General features: G+C 39.8%; 1 protein-coding gene across 4 annotated transcripts in view; it reads right to left on the reverse strand.

The window, feature by feature from the left end:
- The window catches only part of osbpl9 (oxysterol binding protein-like 9), a 39,148-nt gene that overhangs the window by 9,452 nt on the left and 16,652 nt on the right, over window positions 1-13,044 (reverse strand). The window contains exons 4-10 of one of the 4 annotated variants that reach the window (XM_061738247.1): window positions 11,083-11,159; window positions 7,952-8,047; window positions 7,142-7,189; window positions 5,618-5,647; window positions 5,488-5,538; window positions 4,887-4,925; window positions 266-359 (exon numbers count right to left, since the gene is read on the reverse strand). In XM_061738247.1, coding sequence (XP_061594231.1) covers window positions 266-359; window positions 4,887-4,925; window positions 5,488-5,538; window positions 5,618-5,647; window positions 7,142-7,189; window positions 7,952-8,047; window positions 11,083-11,159 — 435 coding nt within the window. Of the gene's footprint in view, window positions 1-265; window positions 360-4,886; window positions 4,926-5,487; window positions 5,539-5,617; window positions 5,648-7,141; window positions 7,190-7,951; window positions 8,048-9,024; window positions 9,246-9,919; window positions 10,274-11,082; window positions 11,160-13,044 lie in introns of those variants that run through there. The other 3 variants (XM_061738250.1, XM_061738249.1, XM_061738248.1) reach the window with 3 other exon arrangements.

The following is a 13,044-nucleotide window of genomic DNA, read 5'->3' on the forward strand; positions in this document are numbered from 1 at the left end:
TAGACAATGTTTCAGATTACATTCGTCTTTAATCCAACAACTAAACCAACTCCAAGACTGCATGAGGGAGTATTAAACTTGAGCAGGGAAAAAAGCAAAAAAAAGCAGTTTTAGTAACATAAATGGTGCTTCAGAGTGATCCATTTGAACAACAGGGAGCGCTGTTGTCTCCTTTGATCATATTATATTCAGAAAAAAAAAAGATGCAGAGACTTGACCCATGAGGTGCACATACAGAGACACGTGGTGGGTCAGACATCTATACCTGTGGGTAGTGTGGTCTGTGTTGGCATTGTGGTGTTGGCTACACTGGTGACCAGGGGGGGCTGGTAGATCCCATCCACTGGGTTGATAGTGCTCTGGAAAAAGAAAACAGACAAGCAACACTGCCATCAACAACCAAAACACATGGCTGAATACACATAACACATCCAGACACCCTTACCACTGCCTGCTTACCAGTTTATATGTTGTCAATCAAATGAAAAATGTATTTTAATTAAGTCTTACTCCATAGCCTCGCTACAGGTTTACAGCTGAAACCGGAGATTTACATACACTGTGCAAAAAGACACATAAAATATTTTGTCTCACTGTCTGAAGTTAAATCAAACTAAACTTCTAATTTTTCCGGTCAGTCAGGATTACCAAAATTATTTAAATTTTGCTAAATGCCATAATAATGAGTCTGAGAATTTCTTATATTACTTTCTTTGAGGTCAAAAGTTTACATACATTTCCTTGGTATTTAGTAGCACTGCCTTTCAACTGCATGACTTGAGTCAAATGTTTTTTCTTCCACAAGCTTCTGACGGTACTCTGCTGGAATTCTGGCCCATTCCTCCTGACAGAACTGGTGTAACTGAGTCAGGTTTGTCGGTCGCCTTGTTCGCACACGGCTTTTCAGATCTGCCCACAAATTTTCAATGGGATCCAGATCAGGGTTTTGTGATGGCCACTCTAAGATATTAACTTTGTTGTCCTCAAGTCACTTTTTAACTAGGCAGCATGCTTATGGGTCATTGTCCATTCGGAAGACCCATCTGCGCCCAAGTTTTAGCTTCCTGGATGATGTGTTGAGATATTGCTTTAATATTTCCATGTAAAGTTATTTCTTCATGATGTCTACAAGCTTCCCCCTTTTTCCTCCAAATGTTACATTAGTTATTATGGCCAAACATCTCCATTTTTAGTTTCATTACCAACCACAGGACATGCCTCCAGAAGTTAAGGTATATGTCTTGGTGTGTTATTGCAAACTGTAGTCTGGCTTTTTATGTTTCTTTAGGAGTAATGGCTTATTTCACGTTGAGCGGCCTTTCAGCCATGTCAGTGCAGGACTCGTTTCACTCTGGATAATGACACTTTCTTACCAGCTTCATCCAGCATCTTCACAAGGTCTTTAGCGTTTGTTCTGGGGTTGATTTGCACATTTCAGACCAAAACATGTTCATCTCTGGGACCCAGAGCCCGTCTCCTTCATGAGTGGTGTGATGGCTGGACATTCCCATGATGTTTATACGTGCGTATAATTGTTTAAACAGATTAACATGGCACTTTCAAACATCTGGAAATTGCACCCATGGATGAGCCAGATTTGTGGAACTCCACAATTCTCTCCCTGATTTTTTGGCTGATTTCAAACAATGAAGCATTTTTTCAGGTGTGGCCTTAAAACACATCCCTAGGTGTGCCTTCAATTAACCCACATATCTTATCAGGAGCTTCCAAACCCATGACATCACCATCTGGGCTTCCCCTGTTACTTAAAGACATAGTACATTTTGTGTATGTAAACTTTTGACCTCAAAGAAAGTCTCTCTCATTGTTATGGCATTTTCAAAATGAAATAATGTTGGTAATCCTGACTGACATGAAACAGGAAAAGTTTAGTCTGATTTAACTTCAGACAGCGAGACAAAAAATGTTATGTCTTTTTGCACAGTGTAAGTAAACTTCTAGTTTCAATTGAATATCTTTGTATACTGAGGCTAGATCCAAGTAGTCTTTTTTTGACATGATTCACTACATTTGCCACAATGAACAGTGCTTCAGTTTCTTTACCATCAGAGCCTGGTGCTAATATTAACTCTTACCCTTTATTGGGAATAATGTGCACATACTTTGATTAATGGAACACCTATGTGACAACAGTGACCTTAAATGTCCCAGTGAGACCATGCCAGTTCAGGCAGATCAATTCCCATTCATCCCATGTCCTGTAAAAAGTAGTGTTACCAGGTTTCACCAATGTAATCAATGTAAAACAAACATCGCCTGAAACCCTTAACTCCAGCAGTAGCATTGCACAATAACCATCATCTCCTTTTGAAAAATAAGTAAACTCCTTTGTCTCTTGATTTCCACATTGAAGAAAAAAAAATAATCAGTGCATACTTATTCCCAGTTACCTTCCATCTACAGAAATACCTCTACATCATGTGCCCATGCATTGGAAAACAGAAACTTAACCACATATAAAATGCATCCAGTTGGCTCCATGTGGTGGGGTCACCGCCACCACTAACTGAACCAACAGCAGCACTGACGACGACTTGCACCAATGCAAAAGCATATCCACACTTATTACCCTACAAGATTACCCTCAGAGTTTTTGGTGGCACTGAAATGGCATTTAGCTATTATCATGTAATATGCCATCAGTTACACTTGACCAGTAGTGATTTTTACCACTGTGTTCCATTTAGATTTACATTTAAGGTTAACAGGCAAAAGGCAGAGTGAGCCAATAACTGAGTTAGTAGATGCTTTTTTTCTTAGTTAACGTTTTATTCTGATGCCCCAGGATCATACTCAAAGTGGCCGTCTAATTTTTTTCTACTAGATGCCACCAAAATATCTGAAGTTGTGATTAAAGAATGCAATCGTCCCCCTTTGTTGGATAATGATTGCATTTGGTCCACTGTTCACATTGTTCCTGTCTCCATTCCTTCAGTTTGTCTTCTGCACTGCGCTGCCCGATGCACTCCTCCATCCACGTGTCTTCAAAAAGAAGTAAGCCGAGGGCTGCTAATTTTAGCCAGTGGCAGAAATATTGGCCTGTCGTGGTGGGGCTGCCAGTTCGAGGACGTACAAGCAGGAGTTGAAGCAAAAGCAGGGTGGTGAGAAACAGCTGGGCACATAGGAGTGTCAAAGCTATAACGAGCTTTTCAGCCTCATGATCAACTTCTCTACCTAAGAAAATGTGATATTAATGCAATTAGCTCTCATAGAAGAGCAACCCTAAATCAATCATAATAAACATAATACAATAATAAACATAATATTTAATTAATTAATTTAATATTAATTCATCTGACAGAAATACAGATCCGACTTAATTTTGATTATTTTTGTACTTAGCAGTTTCAAAGGAGTACCAATCTTCTCTGGATAAACATGCTGCTGGTGATTTAAGCAAATGAATTAACATTTATTTCTCATTTGCCTCAGATTATTTGTACATGGATAAAGTGACAGACATTTAAAAGGGCTATAGCTGCTAAGTGTCTTAAGGAAAAAGCTTCTTGTATAAAAAACGTGCAGTTATGAGTAGACAGAGCTTATGCTGTGCTATTTATACTACATAATACTGTACTTAATGACTATGAGATTATGTCTGCAGTAAGAGCAGACTCCTACTGTATGAGCTGTCGGGTCGCGGTGGGATTCAAGCTTCAGGAACTACACTGGAGGTTTTCTATGCGCTAGACCATAACCTGCAAATTGCTAACATTTTCCAAAGCCTACAGAAAGGTTTTCAATTGATTTTATGCTTCCCAGGAAGCTACAGCACCAGGTTCTGGTCACTTCACGATGATACATATCTCTGTCCATGTTTCATTGGCCTTAAAACCCCCTCTCTTACATTCTACAGTCTGTACTTTTTTCTCGATACCCTTCCACTTGTAAAACCAAAGAGACTTCACCGGAGCAGAAATGTAAAAAGCCGTGAAAAAATGACTCAGTTTAGTCGTCTATTGCACTGAAATCCTCTCATATCACTGCTCCACACCTGCACCGGCATCCAACTATGATTGTGACAAACAAACATTACGAGAAGGGTAAGCAGTCGGAATTAGCACAGATCACGTCACACGTCCAGTGTAGATGTTGGCTTGCTGTCTGCTTGTGATCAGCCACCTTTAGTTTTATTGATGTAAAGGGAAGAATATTGGTAATTCTTTTGAACTACACTAACGCTCTGTTAAAAAATGTGCTACAAGGACTGAATAGCAAAAACTGCCTGCAAGATGAGAAATCAGTCTAAAACACCAAACATTGTGTTGTTAAGAGTTTACCAATGTTAAATAGACTTGTTTTAGTTACAGCATGCACAGCTCCTGGTATCGTCTTCAGCATGAACACAGTGCACCTGCAGAGCCTGCAAATTGCTTTCTGGGTGGCTTTCCTGCTATTACTGCTCAGCAGTTCAATAAGCAGGCGGCATGAGCAGGAATCAATGATGAACTAGTTGACTCCAAATTGTGGGAAGTGATGTGTAACACTCTTACATCAGACATGCAAGCACATGTGTAGTCCATGTAGTCAATATGTTATACAACAGCCGAACGTCATTTCCAAGTAAACATTTTTGTGTTTTGATTGAAGAAGAAGGAAAAGAAAAAAGGATAGTTCCCAATATTTGCCAGAAAGAATTTAAATCTTGGACTAAAGAAAGAAAGTAATGACTTAATCATGAATATAGCAGTGGCAGACATAAGGGAAAAGCTTGAGGTAGAGCTCAACTCCAAATTAGATGGCATGCACTAAAGATCTGATCCAACAGCTTTTCTATAGGAGAGGATAAATTATGCGAGAAGAGAAAGTTAGCAGTGTCTTTAATTTTTTAATTTTTGTCATGGACAGAAGGCGTTTTGACTTACTATAAGTCCGTTTGCGTGTTGCTGTTCGTTACTTTGGTCCTTAAAATTTTGAGAAGACATTGTTAGACTGCTTGTCTGGGAAGGTTCAAGAATCATTTCAAAAAGCATCTTGACTGAGCATCTGTGGGGATCTCCATCCCTCTAATTAAAATCGAGTTTCATCAGTTTCCACAACTTGTCAAATGCAGCGATCCTTTCATCACATGGTAAAATGTTAATAAATATATAAAATAAATAAAGTTCAGAAAAAAAGATTACATTTTCTTATTTTTCTGTCACGTAAATGTCAAGCCATGTTCATGTTTTCTGAAATATGTTTGTTAAAATGCTGCTGGATTAATAAAGGAATCGAGTTCCACCTAAAAACTACATGAAGCAGAAATTATTGCTCCACTTCCTTTTAGAGACTTGAATGGAACATGTGATGAAACGAGCACTGGCTACACCCTCCTCATCCACCGACCCACATAGCAACTGTAAGCAGGGAACTACCCCAGAGACCTGAGCAAGCACACAGCGTACACCCATGTGGTCACACAAGAACAATGATTAGAATGAAATGGCCCCGTGAAGTACAGACATGCAATGATATTTTGTTTACCTTGGCAATTTGTAGCAGTACAATACAATGCTTGATGGACTCTACCATATTCTGAAAGAGAAAAACAGCAATCCATTAAAAAGGAACTGACTTCCCAACAGGAAGGAAAATGTGTCAAGTTCATACTTACACAAGTAGTCTCTTTCAGATTTTCTATTTTCTGTTTAAAAAAAAAAAAAAAAAGGGTACAGGCTATAAAATCCAAAAGCAATTACAGCTAAACAAACAGGTTTAAAAAAGCAGGGTCGCAGACACAACCTGAGAAACAACACACAAAGCAAGAGGTAGAAACCAGTAACGATGTCTGAGTGCAACAACCTTTTGATTCCCGGAACTTGTAAGGATCACCTTTCAGAGTGAGAAGTTTGACACTGATCAGCAAGTTTTGTTGTTTACCTCAAGAGGGGAAGTGCAGTCATAGTCATATTACTGCTAATCCAGAAAACACTCACATACACACACACAGTTACTGCTCCCTCCAACAAAACTTTTACTGTAGATCCCTTAAATGTCCCTAGAAAAGCTGTAAAACAACGGAGCTATAATGTTAATCCTTAAAGCAGTCATGACTGATAATTACTGTTCCGGTTCACTCTGACTATAAAGCACTCAGAGCAGTAAAGGTTATTTGCTTCGTTAATTGGTTAAAAAAAAACATTTGGTTGCAGCTTCATTTATTTAAAATCACTTTTTGAAGCAGGGAATGTGGCTGAACGTTCAGTCACAAATGTAAAGGAGTGGGCTCACTGTAAACTAAAGGCGTCCAACTATTTAATCATTGGTGCACTCAATCTATGAGCTTGCTCAGACCTGCTGTGCAGAGTTGTCTTTATCATATCTCTGCTTTCAATTGATTGACGTACAGCAACATACAATTACTTACTTAAATGATTTGAAGTAGGTAGTTACCATTTGCCCTTTATTTCATATCCCCATTTGTTTTTCGCTTAGTGGTATTCATGCTCTTTGGCTGACAGTTTTTGTTCTCCTGTTTGAATTTGAAGTGAAACCAAAATGTGGCATTTAGATTTTAAACTTATTTAACTTATTCAATGAGAATTCAGCATGTCGAACTTAAAAGGTAAGCAGCATTCAAACCGGAGCAGAAGAAAAGGGAGAAAAATGGTACAACAAGGCAATTAGTTTCATTATTTTTCCATACAGTTTAATGGAAGAAAAGTTTAAAAATTATGCAAAAATCTTTAGGTGTTAAGTTTGATTAAATGTCATTAGGCCCTGAAGAATCACTGATTCAGGTTAAAGTATTCTAAAAACCTAATACTGTTTAAAAACATCCAATGTCCGGGTGCCAGATACAGCAGCTCAACTGGCCCAACAGTTTCCATCTAAGGAGGCTTGTAGATTCAGATGCAGGTTGGATTCATTCTCATTGAGTCTGTAGTTGATGAGAATAATACATTGTTGCAGCCTTGCAATCTGAACCAGAGGTCTGACACATGATCTGTCAGTCGTCTTTGATGGATATCTGGTAATACGTTATTCTTAATAAATGTAAGAAAAGCATTCTGTTAAGACCACAGCATAAGCATTAGACTGACACTGAATATTCATCATTTCTTTGCCATAACTGTGATGACGGCAAGGACAGTGTGACCAGAGAGCCGAGGCTGAGCGCTGCGCTGCTGGTACTCACTCTTCGTGATTCATCCTCTTTGCAGTCCTTGATCTTCTCATCAAATAGCTGTTTGAGAACAGGAGATGAAAAGGGAGAAAGATGGAATATGAGTTGAGAATGTGCGGCCTACAGAAGATCTGGCTTCTCACAGGAAGGACACTTCCAGTGTTTTTATCAAGACACTGTAGCAGCACTGTTGGTATTATTTCACTCTGTTGCTATTTCATCACAAATCACTTGAAATAAGTTCTGTTGAGATCTCGATTAGCAAAGGAATACTCAAAAAACCGAATGGATGTTACATCAACAGGTAATGATGGATGGCATGATGGATATACAGGACTGTCTCCGAAAATTTGAATATTGTGATAAAGTTCTTTATTTTCTGTAATGCAATTAAAAAAAACAAAATGTCATATATTCTGGATTCATTACAAATCAACTGAAATATTGCAAGCCTTTTATTATTTTAATATTGCTTATTATGGCCTACAGTTTAAGATTAAGATTCCCAGAATATTCTAATTTTTTGAGATAGGATATTTGAGTTTTCTTAAGCTGTAAGCCATGATCAGCAATGTTAAAATAATAAAAGGCTTACAATATTTCAGTTGATTTGTAATGAATCCAGAATGTATGACATTTTTGTTTTTGTAATTGCATTACAGAAAATCACAATATTCTAATTTTCTGAGACAGTCCTGTAGATTCTAGTTTAGGATGCCCCATTTTACCGGGAATCACATCTCCAGATGAATTCATAGGCAACGGACAACATGTACAAGATTAATTGACATCCAGTAGGCGTTTCTGTAGGCTCAACCCTACCTTCAATTGGTCAATAAGAATCTGCAGGTAGGCGTCCGCTTCAGCTAGCTTCTTGTCAAAGTCTTGAACGCTCGGCACAAATCCCGTCTCTGCCTCCTGCAGACGGAAAAACACACAGAGCTCTTCATTAACACACCCGTAAGCAAAACTTTGGTAAAAAGCCCTGCTCGTATTTGCTTATTCAAAGTGAAATACACAACCAGAATCAATAACTGAGGGTCGTGTATTCACACAACATCCATTCATAAAATAATGGCTCGCTTCCATCGCCTCCTGGCCAGATAGGCTTTTTAAACAGTTACACAAAATGGTGGACAGAAACATCAACAGTTCAGGAGAATCTTCCAGCAATGTACTGTACTGGGTGAGATGCACTATAAATAGTATTGTTTAAAGGCCGGCCTACGTGAAAAAGCCAGCAGGTCTGTTTACCTGACTGGAGGCCAACACATTTTAGGCTTCAATAAAACTAAAATCCAGGAAAGTCTGGGCTGAAGAGCTTAGCCTTAGCTTAGTCTTCGTCCTCAGACAGATGACTGTGTGTAAATGGGTTGAGGTGCACTCAAATTTATTGTTTGTTAATTAGCTTCTGTTAATAGTCCCTGGACTCCACACATGCACACACAGAGAACATTTCATTACGTAATTTCCATTAAAAGGTGATTACTAGTCTATTGGTGAAACAGATGTGTGGAGGCATCTGTCTGTCTATCCGTCCAAGAATACCCAAGTACCTAGAACAATCCAGTTGGCTGGGACACAAAGCCGAAAGCAGCAATGGATTTGACAAATGAAAACACAGGAAAGACTTCCTGTTAAACAAAAAAACAACCCACATTTAATGTCCAATCCAGTCAATAGCAAGAAAGCTCAGCACCAATGAAGGCACAAAAGGCTCTCTACATCAGGTGATTCAGTAATGACTAACACAGCATGTGTCAGTGCAGTTTACTGCGACACACCAGAGCTGAGATGGAAAAACACAGAACAAAGTCTTACATGAAATAGCGGTCAGACTTAGAGGGAATCAAACCAACTCCTCACTCAGTTAGTAAATCAAGCTCTTATCAAACCATGTCGGGTCCTGCTGCTGTCTTTGATTTGCTCAGCCGCACGAGCCTGATGTCTTTCCTTCGGACTGACGGGGATCTCATGGGAACGTGAAGAAAAGCCATTAACCCAAAGCCAGAATCCACAGCCACTCTGGTCTCAGAGCTGCTAAAGTTTAAACAATCTACCTTTATAGAGAGCAAAGTCTGCATTCACTCAGCAGCTGTGAAACATGCAGTTAACAGGGCAGCCTTCCTCAAAGGGTCAAAGGTGCAAGTATTGTTAGTTTAGTGCGACTACAAAAAAAAGCTGCTTTCCACGGAAGAACATGAGCTAAAAATCAAAATATTGCTGACATACAAAAGAATGACTATATGTTAATGAACCTGCCTGGTTAGACACATGCCTTTCTTGGACACATGCCGCCTTGGACAGTAAAAGAAGAGCGATCCCTTATTATTAAGATATCATGTTTTGTCAACACTTAATTGAGGGAAGTGCCGTCTTACAGACAGAGTAGATACATTTGGAAGCGGAAAGTCAGACACAGGTGGTTGGTTTATAAAAAGCCACTGCACAGCCACGTCATTGTCCTTACTTCTTCACTGTTCCAGAAATATTCCCAGATGTCTGCACCTCTGCTTCCACTTCTTCCCACGACCCAAACTGTGCATTGGTGTCACATAAAGGGAATCTGCCGGAGCAGCTTGCAAAGGCTTACACATAAACACCCACAGCCGCCCAATCATTTGCGACATACAACAGTGCCCCCGCAAGCTCCCTCCCCCTTTCTATTTGTCTTTCCACCCAGCGTGACCCACTTTAAAAGGCTTCTGCCACAGCAGCTCACTGCGGCCGTCAAAGTTTTCATTTTTTATGCCTCAGCTGGATTTTTGTTTGCGTGCGTGTTGTACTTACAAGATGTCTTGCTCCAATGAACATGCTGCATCAGACCTTGTGCATCTCTCAGACCAATTAGCCTGACACAAGCTCCTTTTCTTTCTGCCTCTGTTATTAGTTTTTTCTCTCCCCACAGCAGGAAACCAACAGCTCTAATGAAGTTAGCATTCTTTCTTCCCCCATCCACGTAGAAACTGAAGGAAAAAATATCTTTTCTTCTTGCTCGCCACAGCAGTCTGGCAAAATAAACCACTGGGCAGCAACATATCCTTCAGCAGCAGTTAACAGCTGAGTGTTTGCTGTGAAGCAGACAGAGCCGAGTTAATCCGGGACCCTCCCCTGGCAGGAAGGGCACACTTCCTCTCACACAGGCAGAAGAGAAAACACACAGCACAGAGGCAATAAAAGCCACTCTGATTGGCTGGGACAGTGGAGACAGATGCTTGTTGGATCAAACAACCAGGCCCTGGGTTGGTTGGTGCCGGGTCATGTGACGCTACGGCAGCAGCAGCTCGCACAAGTGCATGTGTGTGTGTGAGAAACGGGTTAGCAGACACACGTAGCACATCATACGGATTTGCCATGAAGGGAGGAGGGGAGGAGAAGGAAGGAAGGTAGGCCAAAGGATGAGGCTGCATTTGAGGATGAAATAGGAGAAGATAATCAGAAGGAAAAGTATACAGATGATAAAGCGGGAGAAAATGCAAGTATGTCAGCAGGTAAACAAATCCCACTAAACTATGAAGCCTGGCTCCAAGACACAGCACTTTCTATTTAAAATGAATTAATCATGACATATGCCATGATTAATTCATTTTAAAACAGAAAGTTTATCACAGCCTCTCCACATATCTCTTGAGCAAAGAAGATAAAACGCACATTGACGTAAAAGCACTTGATCAAGCAAGTGTTGTGGTGCAGCACAGAATGCCTTTATAGAGCATTTAAATGCATTTCATCTAAGACTTCAAGAATAAAAAACAAGGACTTGTTTGATATTTAGACTCCACATATATATTAATTAATTTCACAGTCCTCATTTCTTGTCGCCTTTATCAATACCAGCATACTTGGCTGTTGCAAAAAACGACAAGTCTAGTTGCAGAAAATTACTTTCTCTGGTAAGATGTATTAGACATGTGTGGATACATGCAGTACAAACAAAGTGTTTGGTTACAAACCCGGAGCTGGAGGGCGTGACGGAGGATAGTTCCCTCTAAGGCGTGGATCCACTTCTCCCGTTCATCTGCATCTCGAGCTGAAGCACACAGAAACACACCCAGTGAGCCCGGTTTTATTTAGTTTCTAATAGATAAATAAATAAATAAAAGGCCTTTTTGTTAAACAATGATGACATAAAGACACAAGACTGAAATGACATGAGTACTTGGGAATGCAGTGATGGAATCGATTATGTGACGAAGAAACTTTTATTATATTTATTACTTTTTATAGATAGAGACAATGTCCATATGAGCTTTATTTTCATGATGTTTTTCAATTTTTTTTAAAACAAAACAATAAATAAGGATATACCACATATTATATGCTGTGACTAATTCACATAAATGCAAAGTACACAGATGTTAAACTGTCGTCACTGAAAAGACTCCCAAAGACAAACAATGAGCTACGGCAAACGGCCAAAACAAAATCCAGAACTAAAACCTTGACACAGCCAAGTGAACTGTCCCTAATGGTTTCAGCTCTACGTTAACCACATGACAGAGTGGATCCAGCTCTTACAGGCAGCTCATGTTGCCCCAAATACCCAATTACTCCTTAAAATAAAGTAATAAGCAACAATATTTAAGGAATCAGTCTTAAAAACAGTCCTGTGGGTCAAAGTACCTTTTTTTTATATTGAGCTTTGAGCCAGCACTGCTCATGATATGTGGAGAATCAATGCAACAAGGATCCTCGTCTATTTCCATGACACATGTAAAATAAGTTATTGTCGTCATGTGCCTTTCATTTTAACACGAAGCCTTTAAACTCAGAGAGTGTCTGCACCCTCAAAGCAAAGACAGAGAACAAACAAAGTGCCAGCAACATAAAACAGTGAATGTCTGCAGGGTCTGGGACATGCAAACACACACACCACGCAGACTGCAGACGACTCCGGCACACTTTTTGGTGTTGCTGGGAGACAGAGATTATGTATTTTATCCCCAGGACACACCCAAGACATAAATGAACTCCCTGTCATAAGCTTTAATATGTTTTATGCAGTCATAAACTGATTTTTATGGAGCTAAAACAGTCTCAATATTCATAAATGCACAGGACTTTTCACTGGTGCGTAAGGACAAGATTCACAAATGTATTTCTTATGCACACACAAATATAACCTGATTTATAAAACGGCTTGTGGTACCAGGACAGCTAATCATAAGAACGCCCCCCACGTTGGGGACAATTTACTCATGACAATCACATGAAGCCATTCAAACTGCACCATATGCATGTGAATTTCAGTCGGTTCAACATGGCTTCCGACAACGGAGCGGTAAGTGAAACATTGCTTGCTTGCTGAAATTCACATGCATGAAGTGCGGTTTGAATTGCTTAATGTGATTGGCTTATGAGTAAATTGTCGCGGGCTGCGTTCTTATGAAAAAAAACAACACATTTGTTGGTTGAGGTAAGCCAGGAGTCTCAAAAACTTGCACAAAAATGCAGGCAAGTCCACAGACCACAAGTCGTTTGTAACTCAGGTTATATTTGTGTGTGTATTAGAAATACCTTTGTGAATCTTGTCGTACGCACCAGTGAAACGTCTTCCTGTGCATTTGTGAATATTGAGACTGTTTTAGCTCCATAGATTTTAGTTATCATGGGTTTGTGTGTGTGGTGGCTGCTGTATAATAAAACCTCAGCCCCAAAAGCTGCGCCAGAAGAACTTAAAAAGATACACGGCCTATACCCTGCTTAAGAGTCTTTGTTTCATTGAGCTGACAACAAGACTGTAGAGCAGATGAATGGTTGCAGAAGTGTAGAGACTGAACTGTGCTACAGCAGAAAAGCTTTTAAAGACATTAAAAGGCAGCTGAGGCTCAGGCCAATCCACTCAGACAGCAGCACCTCACTACCCTCTCTCTTCCCACTCAGCCAAACAGACTCTCCAGAGGACCAGATTATGA

This window comes from Cololabis saira, chromosome 13, assembly GCF_033807715.1.
Source record: "Cololabis saira isolate AMF1-May2022 chromosome 13, fColSai1.1, whole genome shotgun sequence".
In the NCBI taxonomy this organism is placed as follows: domain Eukaryota; kingdom Metazoa; phylum Chordata; class Actinopteri; order Beloniformes; family Belonidae; genus Cololabis; species Cololabis saira.